The sequence below is a fragment of the Gallus gallus genome, chromosome 2 (assembly GCF_016699485.2).
Source record: "Gallus gallus isolate bGalGal1 chromosome 2, bGalGal1.mat.broiler.GRCg7b, whole genome shotgun sequence".
Lineage (NCBI taxonomy): Eukaryota > Metazoa > Chordata > Aves > Galliformes > Phasianidae > Gallus > Gallus gallus.
The window spans coordinates 18,451,666-18,467,071 of NC_052533.1; the positions used below are offsets into that span (position 1 = coordinate 18,451,666).

The 15,406-nt window shown below is 35.2% G+C and overlaps 1 protein-coding gene across 3 annotated transcripts in view; it reads right to left on the minus strand.

Annotated features, from left to right (window-relative positions):
* The window catches only part of PLXDC2 (plexin domain containing 2), a 234,730-nt gene that overhangs the window by 19,945 nt on the left and 199,379 nt on the right, over positions 1 to 15,406 (minus strand). For all 3 annotated transcript variants that reach the window (XM_418613.8, XM_046938254.1, XM_040691787.2), the window contains 3 exons: positions 6,144 to 6,204; positions 5,636 to 5,789; positions 4,269 to 4,307 (listed from right to left, as the gene is read on the minus strand). In XM_418613.8, coding sequence (XP_418613.3) covers positions 4,269 to 4,307; positions 5,636 to 5,789; positions 6,144 to 6,204 — 254 coding nt within the window. The remainder of the gene's footprint in view (positions 1 to 4,268; positions 4,308 to 5,635; positions 5,790 to 6,143; positions 6,205 to 15,406) is intronic.

Here is a 15,406-nt window from a genome sequence, read left to right on the forward strand (position 1 = left end):
TGTCCTTTTGTGCTAGAGGCAGAAAGCAAATCTGCCTTTATAAGAAGATACATGCTATTGGCACTACTTTGGAAACTTCTGTTTTTATCTATTTGACTTTCTGCAGAGTTATTTTAGCTTTTTTTTTTAACATACTCTATAAGATGATAACAGCAAAATTGGGATACAGTGAAGATGCAAGAAATTCTGGAAAAGACACAAATATCCTGTTTTAAGGAACATTTAAATATAATCCAAATTGTCGAATTTGGATCAAGAAACAAACACAAATGAACACAATCTGTCAGTGTTCCCAGGTTAAATGTCCTAAAATTAAAAATTATTAATTTGTGGTTCTATTTTTCAAACAGAAAAGATGAGTTCAGCACTTTGTATTTGTGATTGTAATCACAACATATTTAGAAAATACTAGTGTAGCACACTGGCTGCTGTGTATAATATGTAAAATACATTTCTATCTGTATCTAGTGAACAAAGAAGATGGAGTATTTATATCAGAGGCTGCTGTTTTTCCAAAGCTGTGAGGGCTGTTCTCAGTTTTGGAAGCTCCAGTTGAATAATAAACACTTACACGGTATCACATTGAATTGGATCATTTAGAAACATAACATATTATTAAAAAATAGGTTAGATAATTATTATCAAGCATGCTATAATGTTAGTTAGCTGAAAACCAGTTAGCTGGAGATCAGTCTAAAAAAAAAAGACTGAATCTTTTCCACAATTTGTTGAGAATTCCTATGGTAGAAAGACTGAAATTTTAAAGGGAAATTAAAGAGATGGATCTAGAACTGGGTAAACTTATCACTGTATTTAAGATACACAAAAGTACTTTATCAAGATTCAAAAACTTGGACTGTATTTTGATCATTTCCTATCCTGTTTCTCAATGTTTCAAACTCAAATTATGTACTTTATAGTGCTAATGTTAATCTTGTACACCACTGACATTTGCATCCAGACCATCTTTGAAAAGGTACATTAAGTAGAGCAAGCAGAAGAATATAGACATTTCCTTTCCTTAAATATGCTGGAATGGACTTGTTCATAAATGTACAAAACAGCTTTATTCCTCAGCTAGATGTCTTTTTGCATAGTTTTGCTTTCTTCGCAACAGTAATTCTGTAATACATTTTGATGAATGAGAAAAGGTAGCAGATTTCCAGGCACTTACTGTCCAACACACACATTTTTATTCTGAGTTATAAAGCTGAAGGATTGAGAGAGACTCATAACAATCAAATCATCACAACAAGGTGTCTAAAAAGGTCAAATGAAATGTCTAGATGTGCTGGCCAATCATCTAAATCACCCAGCAAAGAGTTCTCAACAAGAAAAATACTGTATTACTGTATTGCCACAGTCAATTGCTCACAAGTTTTATGAAAAATTAGGCTTTTAAACTGTTTAGTCATCTGTGCTGTGTTATAAGAAAAATGAAATAATAACTGCAATTACAATTAATAATAAAAGCATCCATTTGTTCTGCTGAATATATCTTAAATTTTATAAATACTTTCCTTCTTGTTTTAGAGAGAATTATTACCCAATAAATATCGCGATGGCATGCCAACTGTATTTAAAATTGGTTTAGACATGTATCTATTAGGCATTATCAAGTACCTATGAAGAAAGAGGGAATAAATTAAAAACAGAAACAAGCAATTTGAAAAGTTTGTTAAAACATGCCTGAAATTATTGTGGGTGAATTACAGCATTAACTTGCAAACTGATTTCTCATATAATTAAAAAGTTCACACACTTTGACCTAAACCTGAACTTTAACTTTAGCTGCTGTTTTATAACAGGTGCTTTCAAAAGTTCCAGGCAGAGGTGTGATGCAGAATTTCTATAAAATCTTGTACCCAACCGGATATTGACAGCTACCATCCAAGGACACATCAAGCTATAGGCCATCATCGATCCAATACAGCTTTGGTTTTCCATTATACAAGGCTCCCTTTCATTAGAGTTTTAAAGGATCTAGTCTGAAAAAACAAAAACCCTGAAAAGACCTGAAAGAATTTACTCTTTATGAAAGGCTGACAAATCACAGAGAATTAAAAAACATGCCTACAGCTGCAGAGGTTTTATCTGAGCCTAATCTAGGGGTCACAGGAAAATTCAATACATAATTGAAGAATCATCAAAAAGAACTTCCCAGATTAAAATCTACATTTACTGTGTGAATGAAAAATCCTGGTGTACTGCTTTGCTTCTTTGTTGTTTGAAGTCAGTTTCTTTTTATTATTATTATTATTATTATTATTATTATTTATTATTATTTTATTTAAAAAAATAAGAGAAACAGCTTAATGGAAATGAATAATCACATCAGTTGTTGGCTTGTCCTAAAATGCAGCAGCTTTTTGCAAGTAAACAGACTTTCTGTATTTAAGAAGAGTGATACCACAGACCCTACAAAATCACTTTGCTAAGTAGACCATAGCCATTCCTCACTTTAGTACTCATCATTTAGTTCACTTTCATGGGGTTTTGGGGATCTTGGACAAAATGTAGACAAGTGAAAAAAACAGTTCTATTGCAATTCCCAAGCTGAGAAAAAACAGAAACATTTTTTTAAGGTGCAACTTTTGAATTATTTTTTCTATAACAGCATACTATTTTGAGCTGTCAATGAGGTGCTTGAGGTGAAAAGCTGCCTGGTTCCAGGCTAGCTGCCTGCTTCAGAGTGACTTCTTGCAGGCAGAGCATGGGTCTAGATCACCAAGGAAGACAGCTTATGTACAGGATTGAGAGGAAATGTGTGAGTGAAGTGCTGACTGATTCACCTTTTTTATTGATCTCTAAAAGCACTGAAGTACTTTTCACAACAAAATAAAATGCCATTTGATTTCGAGCAGAATCAGAGAAAGAAAGATTCAGGATATTCCCATAGAGAAAGTGCCTAACAATACTGCCCCGAGTTTATAGATGACCTTATTCCAAGGCATTATTTCTGTGTCAAATCCATGTCAAACAGCCTCCCCTGACTCAGAGGAAAGGCAACCACTGCCAATAAACTTTCCCTTTATACCAATGGAAATATAATCTGTTTTGATTTGCTCAGCAAATCAACCTCTGCTTCGACTGACTGTTCCAAATCCTGCAGAAATCAACCTAAATCTTTTCATTCTCCTCAGCAAGTGAATACAGACCCAGTATACATCTAATGACCCAACCCTCTTATAACTAATCACAAAATGTTATCAGCCACAAAGGGAGAAAGAATAAACCTCAGTTATCAGTTCTTGAACCATACAGACATACAGACATAAAGTAGATGTTTTTATCAATAAAATGTCACATAATAACTCACTACTGTGAATTAATTAGTAACACTGCATCCTACAAGGGCTGCTTCAAAAGTATTGCCTCCTATTTTATTATGCTGGCCCACAGATGCAGATGCTGGTGGTACGGCAGTAGAAGTTGAACCTTCCCACCAATGTTCCATTACATTTTGTTGCCATGTGACAGATGGCAGCAGAGCGGCAGCCTGACAGAATGATATCTGACACTGAAGTAAATGTGTGGAACTGAATAATAAATATTGCACTGAAAAAACTGTAGCCATTGACATTTGTCAGTGCTTACTGAATGTTCATGGAGACCAAACAGTGGATGTGAGCACAGTGAGCTGGTGGGTGGTGGGTTTCAGGAGTGGTGACGGTGACAGTGGGTCACCTCTTCTGGTGCACATTTTGACAAGCATGGTATCCAGGCTCTTGTTTGTGGCTGGTGAAAATGCATAGCTAATGGTGGTGACTATATTGAAAAATATTGTTTTGTAGCAGAGAATTTGCTCTATCAAACCATGTTATCGTGCTCTTTGTATCTAATATAGTTTCCATAGAAATAAATAGGAAGCATTACTTTCAGAGGGACCCACAGTCACTCACAGTGATGTATTATTTAGAATTAGCATCATGTCCTCTTTTAAGACAGCTAAACAATGCTGTATTATTATATAGAACTACAGTTAATAACTATTAATTCAGTTAAACTTTGTCTTCAGTATATTTTTGAAGCTAATAAAACCTGTTGTTTTCCTCAAGTCTTAGAAATAAAACTGTAAATATTTAATTTACTAAGCAGTTGCTAAGCTTATTTGCCCTTTTGCTCTTCTGCAGAAGTGTGAAAGGCTGAAGTCTCTTGGGAATCTGGTAGAAGCTATTTCTACAGCCTGATTTTGATTAATGAAGTTCAGTGGGGTGTAATTTGACAAGCCACTGACATTATTTACACACAAAAAAATAATCTCTTACCTCCATTATCTTTTAGGTGCAGCGCTATCTTGGTATCATCTATAAAGGAAATCAAAGTTAGCTGTAAGAAAATGCATTTTTCTAGATCATGAGTTGTCTTAGGAATAATTTTCTTTCTAATGCTGTACAACTCCCAAAATTAAAAAATGTTTTGCTACTTAATTCAATGAGAATTAGATCATGATGTTCTTATACTGTGCAAGGCTTTACTTCATATGAGTCTGATACACTGTAAAGGAGGATTCAAAATACTGCTAAGGGCACTAGAGTCCACCCCATAGCATTTAAAAATAATTCCTTTTCATTACATATTACGTTTTGAGCATTCTATCATAGTAAGGACTTCATGAACCACTACAAGACAATAAAATAAAGCAATATTTACTTCCATCTAAGAATTACAGAAAAGCCTATCAGTTTTAAATCCTATTTATTTACATATTCCTTTTCTCATAAGAAAATATTAGCAGGTGTGCATACGGCAGCGTGGCAAAAAAAAGTCCAGATCTCGCACTGACAGTTTCTAAACTTCTCTTATTGCAAACAAAACTAAGTCTTCTTACCAGTAGATTCTCAACTTATATCTACAGCTTAAAACGTCTTGTCACGTGCCACTTAGAAATTCTGCACACACTTGGTATTTTCATATATGTTAACATACAGTTCCAACAGACATCTCCTGCCTGCTTTATTCTGTTTTATAGATGCCATTTGATTAATCTGGGCTAACTTTTCTATTCAGCTGAATTTTCCTCGGAAGCAGGAAAGCAGGTTATCTCATCCACAGAAAGGGAAGATTTAAGCAGCAGTCAAACAAGGTTGAGAATTGACACACCATCACTTACCTAGCTAATTCTGCTCAGAAGCTATAGAAACAGTGAGCACTATGTGAAAATGACACTGACAACCAACCAAAAAAATCTAAACCAGAAACATTCAAAGAGTTTGTTAATTTGGGTTATCTCCAGTCTTCACCTAAATACAATACTCAAAGGGATCCAAAATTCATTAACTCTGTGTTGGATGTTTCTTCAGTAATTTTAACTGGATCTTATCCATTTCAGCAGGTTTGGGAATGTGGCCTGATAGTTAAAGGAACACAAATAACTCTTTGTAACCACATGTTCAACAGAAGTCTGCTCTCCCAGCAGTCCCTCCCTCCATCTTCCACCTTACATTACCTTCAAGCTTGCTTTGCAAGAGGAAGATCCAATAAGAAGTTAATATCAAATACTACTTTGACTAATTTCCCACTATTTCCACTGCCCCCAGAAGAAAAGGACAACATGAACACGGAGGAAATATATTTTTTTAGACTTGTAAATGACATGCTTGCACTATAGGCTAAATCAGCCTACATAATTCACCTTCTGTGGGTAGGCTGGTTGGCAGCTGGGAGCTGGTGAATCCTCTGGTGGTTGTTAAAACTCTGAACTTTGTGGTGGTTGGTTGAAGAGTGGTGGTAGAGTACAGTGGTGCTTCAGTTGTGTCTATATTCTTCTCACAAATCTTATCTTTTGACTGTTGGGAAAAAAACAACACTGAGAAAGAACCAGCAATAAGATATTTATCTTGAAAATCTTGAAAATGAACTGCTCTGATGCAGGAGCACCCTGAGTGCCTCTTTTAGAGAAGGTCAGTTCAGCACTACCAGCATCAGGTATCTTTTTCTTTCATTCTGACTTCATGAAAAGAAATTAAAATGTGTAGTTTCTGATACTTCTATTTTTAATTTAAAGTGTTTTTACTTTATGTCCACTTTATAAAGATATATGCAGCGTGTCTTTGGCTTTGAAACCCTTCTTTCTAATCTGATAATCAAAAGCATCGTAAGCATATGAAAGACCTCTGATGGGCTGAGGACTACTCACATACCTCTTCAGGGCAGCCACTGTCTACCCAATCTTGTCGGTGACGGTCAAATCCGCTGGAGCATCTTTAAATAATGAAATAGATATAAGTTGTTCAGATGGAAATAGGAGGAAAACAAAAACATGAAAGGACAGGAGAGGAAGAGAAGAGAATGATGGAAAGAATAAATAAATGATGTGATTTATTTTAAAATCCATATGACTTATGTGGTATTACTTTTATGCAAGAGGCTGTTGCTTGCAATATGAGTTAATCATTTCTTCCATTTCAGTTAATGGCATTTCAGTGAGAGATTTATTATTACAGATTTTTTATTTATATTTTTAAACAGAAATGTGTCCCTTACACAGGATAATTACACTTATGGCAGCACTGAGCCATAACATTTTTAAGTCTGATGTCAGCCATATGGACCTAAATTGGGTTAATTATTTTTGTCCAGATTCCTTAGCCGGGAAAATGCATTCCTACAAAGGATGTAATGAACCAGTCACTTCTTTTGTCAGGCAAGGTGATCTGAGAGATCAAGATAAACATATTAGCATGAGATCAGTGTTCATGGCTTTATATAACAGCTCCACTGAACAGTGATCATGACAATTTTAGAATACTATATAGCTGCTTCTACCTCCTCATTAGCTGTAGAAAATTTGGATGCATGCATATTTCTTATCACACTAAGGTGAGATTAATAACTTGTTTTCAGTGTTCTTTCTTATTTGCAATAGCTGACAGAGAAATTTCAAGGCAACTTGCAATGTTTAAATACAATGATTCCAGTGGCAAACCATATCTTGCAAGCGTGATATCAGTTTTTATACAGTAACTTAGTTTGCTAGAGAACTAAACCATAATGCGTTGCTTTGAAAGTGATTCAGTGATTCTCCCCACTTAGGGTTTTTAAACTTTTTTGCATATCTAGATGATGTCATTTGGCACTCATGGTCATAACTTACCAGGCTGGACAACAAATAACTTTCTCACTTGTTTTTAAATGAGACTAAGCAAGCGAACAAGGCAACTACTACAGCTACTTGTATTTTTGTGGTAATTTTTCATTCTCAGTAACATGCCAAGATATGCCAAATGCTAATACACATCAGACAAATAGGGGAAACATGGTCTACTTTGGAAAAATGGAGAACGGGAATTAATTTTATAGAAATACAGGGGATATAAGTAATTGTAACAAATCTCTTGGTATTACAAAGTTATCTCTATAATTATTCAGAGCAAAATCTACATCCTTGACAAAATATTTTGAAAAAATATTGTTTCTCATTAGATATATTTGTATTGATTTTCCTTCTGCCTTTTGTAATGGTAATAAAGAAACATACTCAACCCTAACAGATGTCATTTATCACTCAATTCATAGCAACTGACTTTTCCAAAAACCTGTTGCAGTGAAGAAAACAAACCTCTCAAACAGAAAAGTATCACAGAGATGTATAGAGATTTCCTTACTAAAGCACATAAATACTGACAAACACGAAGAGTTTTTTCCTTTTCCTTGCTGTCTGCGTCCAGTTCTGGGCTCCACAGTTCAAGAAAGACAAAGAACTACTGCAGAGTCCAGCGGAGGGCTACAAAGATGATGAGGGGTCTGGAGCAACTCCTGTATGAGGAAAGTCAGAGAGCTGGGACTGTTCAGCCTGGAGAAGACTGAGAGGGAATTGTATCAAAACTTACAATTATCTGAACAGCTGCTGTGAAGAGGGGGAGGCCAGGCAGGCTCTTTTCACTGGTGCCCAGTGAAAGGACAAGGGGCAACAGGCACAAACTAGAACACAAGAAGTTCCATCTGGATATGAGAAAAAACTTATTTTCTCTGAGGTTGACAGAGCACTGGAACAGGCTGCCCAGAGAGGCTGTGAATTCTCCTTCTCTGTAGATATCCAAAACCCATCTGGATGCTTTCCCATGCTACTTACTGTAGGGAACTGCCTTAGCAGGGGGTTGGACTAGATGATCTCCAGAGGTCACTTCCAAGCCCTACAATTCTGTGATTCTGTGACCAGAGACTAAATGAGTTCTTTGCTGGGAGCTCTCTCCCCATCTTTGGGGTCTTCTGCCTCCATGAATGTTTGAGAGAAAAAGGAGAACCTTGCTAAGCATAAAGAAATCATATGACATTCCATGTACAAGTAGAGCATAATGTTTGAAAGTCTTAATTAGTAACTTCTGTCTTGAAGGAGAAATTGTATAATTTTCAGATGCACTGAACACTAACAAACCCACTGTATTTCATTCATACCACTCTGTCTAAAATCTAACGGGTTTATGAGTGTTCTGAACATCTGAAAATGAAGTCCATTGTTTAGATACAATATTGAGCTACTTCATAAATTCCCGCAACAATGCCAAGTACATATCCATGCTAAATCAGACCCAACAGTACTTCCATCCAGTAGGGATTAATGAACCTAAACTTGTATCGAAACAGTGTCAAACTAAAGTTTCAAAGATTAAATGAATAAAAACTTATCACAAATGCAATCATATGCAGTTTTGAATTTCTTCTAACAAATGCTTGAAATATGGTGGCAAATAACATTGCAGGAATTGATTTTTTTAGAATGGCTCATTCAAACACGTAAATCAGATATTTTTCAGATTAATCTACCTCTGAGAAAAATACATCAAATCCTGCACACTGTTTATTTAACATCTTCTATTGATGCAATAATGAGTCCAAAAAGGAACTAGATGTGCTTGGTTTCAAGCAAACTTCTTTGTCAACTTCTTTTGAGGCATACGTCAATGATACTTCGGATGTAGCAGCTACCATCATTGCTGTGTCACTGGGTTAGAACTCAAAACTGTCATTCCAATCCACCACTTGCTCTACTGAATGCATTTTTAAGACCTTCATTTAGTAGCATGCTGATAATTCCCTGTTGCCATTAAAACATTGCAGCAGATTTGATTAGCTATGCCATTTATGCCATCTGTCAATATGGCCATTTTGTAACAACTTCATTTTCAAGTGATGACCCAAATCTGCTTCTAGCAAAGCAATAACAAATACATTCTATGAAATGAGAATAGGGACATTCATGAAACACAAAGAATTCCAGGACTTCTGTGGAACCTGGGAGTACTGATCCAGGGAGCAAATGAAGAATTAAAGTATTTGCATGTATAACAATAATGATTTCTCATAACTAATGCAGCTGACGCTAGGTAACAAAACAGATGTCAGAGTCCTTCCAGTGGAATGTATATAGCTAGAAAAGATATGGAGATGTCACCAGATCTACCAGATGCTATGTATCTCTATTTGGCAGAGAATATTTAAATGACAAGAAGTGCTCATTAAGTGCATAAGACAAAATTCTATGCTTTTTGTCTTTTAAGGGAGTTCAACGAGAATTAATAATAATAACAAATCATACACCCTTTACACAGAAGACTCATCAAGGTTTAACTTGTAAAAGCTAGAAACATAATAGAAAATTATTGGGAAGGGATGAAGTCTGGATAGAAAAATCTTTTCACCTGGTTGAGCCAGTATAAAAACAACCAATAGCACATTAAAATACACACGTGCCCTTCAAGCCTACTGTTCCCCCCCTTTTTTTTCCCCCTGGAATATCCGTAACAGCATACATACAGTGGATTTCTGGGAACTGAAGAGCATTCCAGGAATTTGAAATGATTTCTTAAATACTATGTAATTATTCAGGTGAGTTAAAATATTTACTGACTTTTAATTAAAAAAGTTAATCTGGAAAACTATGGAAAATTGAACAGACAGAACTCTTTTCTGCTTTTAACCACAAAAGAAGACGCATAATGTAATGAAGAGATGATTACACTTGCTGGGCATTTGAGGTAATTAGGAGAAGAATTAAAATATTTTAAAGTAGAATTTCTTCACAAGCTGAGGGAGCTGAGGGTACTTCCATTCTGAATGATTCTGATGATGAGATAGAAAGTAAAAATAAAACGCTGGAGGTGTTGGTTCCAGTGAAAAATAAAACAATCAGAATTTTTGGGGGAAGAAAACATATTAGACATTACTTTTGCCCTCAGTCCACATTTATCTCTGTTTCCTGCAAAACAGACTCCATTTTGGTTCCTCTATGCTCAGAAAATCACTTTCTTGTCACATAATACTGCCTGGAAAAATATTGTACTTTCCTTCCATTGTTACTTTCCAACTTCTCCTGGAAGATACAAAACTTTATCAAATGAAATGTGACTGTGAGTGAATGCAGTATGAATTTACGTAGGTTGCTCCGAAAGTAATGCCTCCTATTTATTTCTAAGGAAAATAGAACATATACAAGCAGCACAGTAACACTATTTGATAGATCAAGTTCTCAGCTACTGAACACTATTTTTTCAACATACAAAACATATATTTTCAGTATTAGCTAATTCATGCTGATGAGCTGATAGATACATTCTTGATTTCATTGTGTGACAGCAGTGCATGGCTGTCTGGAATGCATCTTATTTTTCACGTTGCAGACAGCACTGCTGAAATGCACCACCCATCATCTCACTGTACTCACATCCACTGTCTGGTCTCCATAAACACTCAGTGATCACCAGTGAATGTCAATAAGTGCCATTTTTTCTGCATGGAGGAGTTCAGTTCCACCCCTTTTGCTTCATATGCACTTCCATGTCAGACACCACTTTGTCAGACTGCCCCCCTGTTGCCATCTGTCACACAGAAACAAAATGCAATGGAATACTGGTGGGAAGGTTCTACCTCTACTGCCATATCACCAACATCTGCATCTGACATCATGGGCCAACAAAATAGGAGGCATTACATTCAGAGCAGCCCTTGTATGTGGTGCATAAAAAATGTTTGCGCTTAACTAGCTCAATATACTCAATCATATACCTAAATTTAAGCATAAATATGTTGTTTTTGTTTATCCGGTCATAAAACATCTTGCTTAATTAAAATCTACTTTGGAATAGGATGGTTTTTTGAATAGTTTAGAGGACTTGTTCCTACTCTGTTGTTACAAAATTCTCCTCTTGAACAGTTCTTGAACAGCTAAGGCAACATGCTTAAGAAGAGGATTTTAAATACACAGCAATACGAACAGTCTGTACTATATTAATGCTTCTGAAAAAAATAAATATAATTACTAAATTAGAGTAAATATTTGATGCAGAATATTCACGCCTGTACTATTTAATTCCATCATCGTCTTAGTGTTTCATATCACAAAATTTAAAACATGCAGGCGATGACAAGGACAATCAAAGAGATTAGTGACACAAATCCCAGCAGGCAATCTGCAATCTGATGATTGTTCCACAATTTTATGGGACAAATCTAAAATAAAATACATTACATTCTGCAGTATTGTGTAAAGAAAGGAGTGCCAAGTTGTTAAAGTGTTTTTTTCAGCTGTAAAGAAGCTGTCTTATACAGTGAAAGAGATTGAACGAGTGAGATAGTATTCATAACTCTGACATAACATGCGGATAGTCATTAAGAAATAGGGACTCTCACTGAGAATTCTTGCTGCTGCAAGAGTCTAAGAATGGAAGTGGGCTAAAAGAAGTAAGTTTTATTTTTAATTTATATAGAAAGAAATAATCCTCGTTTAAATGGGAATTGTCAGTGTTCTGATTAAAGAAGAATAGGAGGTTTTTTTTCCTTGATATTACTGTCACTTATAACAACAAAGGAAACATGCTGAAAAGCAGATAAGGAATAAAAAAGAAGTTTTTACTAAAGATCTGCTTTGAATAACTAGAAGGAAAAGGAGACTGTAAGATGGACCTGGAGTCAAATTTATGAGATTATTGTATCAGATTTTCCAACAGAATAAGAAGAAAATAATAACCATTAAATGTGTTCTCTGGGAAGGAGCTGTACTGAAATTTATTTCTGATAAGCAGTATACTTGCTCTGAAGCACTACTGGGTATATTTTACACTCTGGATATTGACTAGCCCAATTAACCTCACTTTCTTACCTTTACATGTTTTTATTTTCTGAACTATTTCTATGTTTGACTATTAAAAATGATCTCTTTCTTTAATTGTAGAATACTCCTGTGTTGGTGGGTTTTTTTTCCCCCTCAAATTATGTTACATTTCATTCTTGTTAAATAAATTTTAAAAATGGCTTGTTGCATTTTGAAAACTACTTTATAATGTTTAACACAGACATCCTCCAGATGTACTTTTAGTCTCTTTTTTAAAATAAAAACATGAAGGTCACCTTTGGGGAAAATATCTCATTTTCCACTTTAGAGATGAGGAAATAGGACAGATTCTGCTGAGGTAACACAGAATTATTTAACAGAACCGAGAGTTAAGCCCAGAATTTCTGAAATCCAGATGAGCATACATGAAGCCACAGCTGCTATGCTTCCTATAGTACTCCCAGATATATAAGACTGGAAAGGATATTTAAGAACCCCATGTCTGAGGTTGCATACACCAAGGCACCAACCTCATTCATATGTTGGCCAAACTGCCTTCTTATTCACACACTTTTCCTGGTATTTTGCTCCTTTATAAAACACACTGAGATAATATTAGTAGTAGAGACCTTCTGACAGGCTGAAAGCAGCTGGTACATGTTTGTATTTCTCTTATCACACATGAACTCACAGCGATTGAGTAATAGTTCACATGGCTACTTCAGTACCAGTGGGCATCAGCATCTGAGCTATCAGCAAGAGAAGTGCAGAGATATTATGGTTTAGCCAGAGTATGCTACTGCTCCTGTAATATCTCATTCACAAATTGAAAATGAGTAAGAAGTCAAAGGAAGCAGGAGCGACAGCAGAAAAAAAGTGACAAACAATGCATGAGACAGTGTTTAAACTGTTCATAATGTGTGCAAACAAAACAAGAAAGCATTCTGCGCAAAGAAAACACACAATTTTGAAACTGTACTCATAGTACTGCATTTGTGGAGGCTGATACTTACACATGTATGAATCTCAATGAAAATTTACTTCATCTTGTTGCACACTAACTTTCTATAAAATCATGGTAAGAGCTCTATGTTCCACAATGGTACTTTTGAATTAAAGACTTTAGTCTCAGTGAGAAGCTTACACTGTCTTAAAAACATAATTGCCATTCCACTTAAGAAGACATCTTGTGAGGCTACTTTCTTCCTACTTGAAACAATACCATCACTGGGCTCACTTAGTTTGAGAATTAATCCACTTTCTTTTCTTGCTTTGCTACCATCAGGCTTGCCATGCATAAAAAATTCTCAGTTATTGAATGCTAATTTCCTAATGGATTCTTGCAGTTCATGCGTTCAAATTAGCTTGTCAAATCAAGAAAGAGCAGCTTGGAAAAGATTTGAAGAAATTGGGTGTGGAACAATTTTCTGCTCAATAAAGTATAGATCTATTTCTCATTCATATCTCTATCAATGCTGACAAATCTACACATTAATTCATTCATTTGTTGCACTTGATAAAAATGACCTATTGCTGTCTCAACTCTTCAACAGAAGAAAAGTATGAGGCAGAGTAGACTGATAAAGAGACAGAATTTCTACTCAAATATTCAATATGATTGTTCTGTAATCAGGAAAGAAACAGCATACAAGTTAGAAAAATAGTACTGACATTACTCCTTATTTATCACAGGCTAGATTTGATCTAATTCAACAAACTGCTTATTAAGACCCAGGTGTTAAGACTGACATATTTTCATATAAAACCACTTCAGCATAGAGAACTGCTGTTGGTGGAATACAAATTCAAGAGACAGCCTGGGCACATTTCTTTCCTTTTGCCCAAAGCAGGAGCATAATCAGCAAGTTCATGTATTATACCCATTGATAGGATGGAATTTGTTTTTCAGAATACACTATATTTTAAATTTCTAGCCCTTCTAAAGCATTTAAAATGAGATTTTCCTTGTCATTTGTATATGAATCTATTACACTGATTGGATTATATATGCTCCCTCTGGTGGTTTACTTAATCCATACAAATGTCTCAATTTTTTTTTTTTCTTGGCAATTCAATGGCTAAGATACTGAGGCTGATTTTGTAATAACAGCACACTACTGTCAGCTAAATGGTGTTGCAGTAAAAACAGCTTGCACATAAAGAAGCAAGTTTTCTCCCAATCTTTGAATTTTAAGTTGAAATATGGAATATCCCTATCGCAACAAACAAACAAACAAAACAAAACAAACAAACAAACAAAAAAAACCAACAAGGACAATTACACATCCATCCCAAAACATTTAATGACAGCATTTAATGAAAATTGAGCTCTAAAAATGGTAGGTAATGAATGTAAGGATGGAAGTAAAAAGATTTCCAGGCTGAGGCAAAACCTCCTTCCCTGCACGGTACAAACTGTTCTGCTGCCTTGTACTGCAATGCCCAGGTTGTTCCTTCATCCATCAAATTCACAGTAAAACTTCATTGAATAAGAATGTATAGAATGTTTGAAGAGTCTACAGAGAAGATCTAAGTTAAAAACTCATAGATTTTGATTTTATTTATTGTTTCAGTAAAATAACCTAAGGTGACTTTATTAATCTTCACTGCACAATTAAGCTAATCTATCTGTATTGTCAGTTGATGATTACTTTTGATCCTGATCTTGTCCACTGCCTTTCCTTGCTCTGTAATGAAATCTATGACCTTGGCTGAAGTATTAGCTACAGAAAAAAAATGAGATGGCAGACACTTAACAGTCAGCTATATGTAGAAAAAGATCCTGTGCTTCTTATTTATATATTTTTTCTATGCTGTCAGATAATGTAATATTTTGTGCTAATACTGTAATTCTGGATGGCTTTTCTAACTGATAAGTGTATCAGATTACATAGGATTGTAGTAGGATATGTGATTCAGCAGTTATTTTCCTCTTCCAAGATTTCCAGACGTAAACCCAGATTTAAAAGTTAACTGAACATGGTCTCAAAAAGAGTAGATTCAAGCTTTCCTAGAGGTTGCAACAATTTTTTTTTTTTTTAATTTCTACTGTCATAAAGGCACTGCAGAAAACTATCACTTCTATCACTTCATATTTCAATGATTTAATATTTTTTCTTAAGAACATCAAGTGCCTAAAACTTTCCCCTTCTCCACTTTTCAGCTAATCAATATGGCATGCAAAATAATTTTGTTCATTACCTGCTTAGATGGGAGCAGTAATTATCATAAAAAAGATCAGAAATATCAAAACTTAAGTCCATTTATTGCTGCTATTCACTGACACATTTCTAATTTTCCACTTTGCTCAGAACAGGCTGCAGAGCAAAGCAGTAACAATTCAGTTTACACAACTAC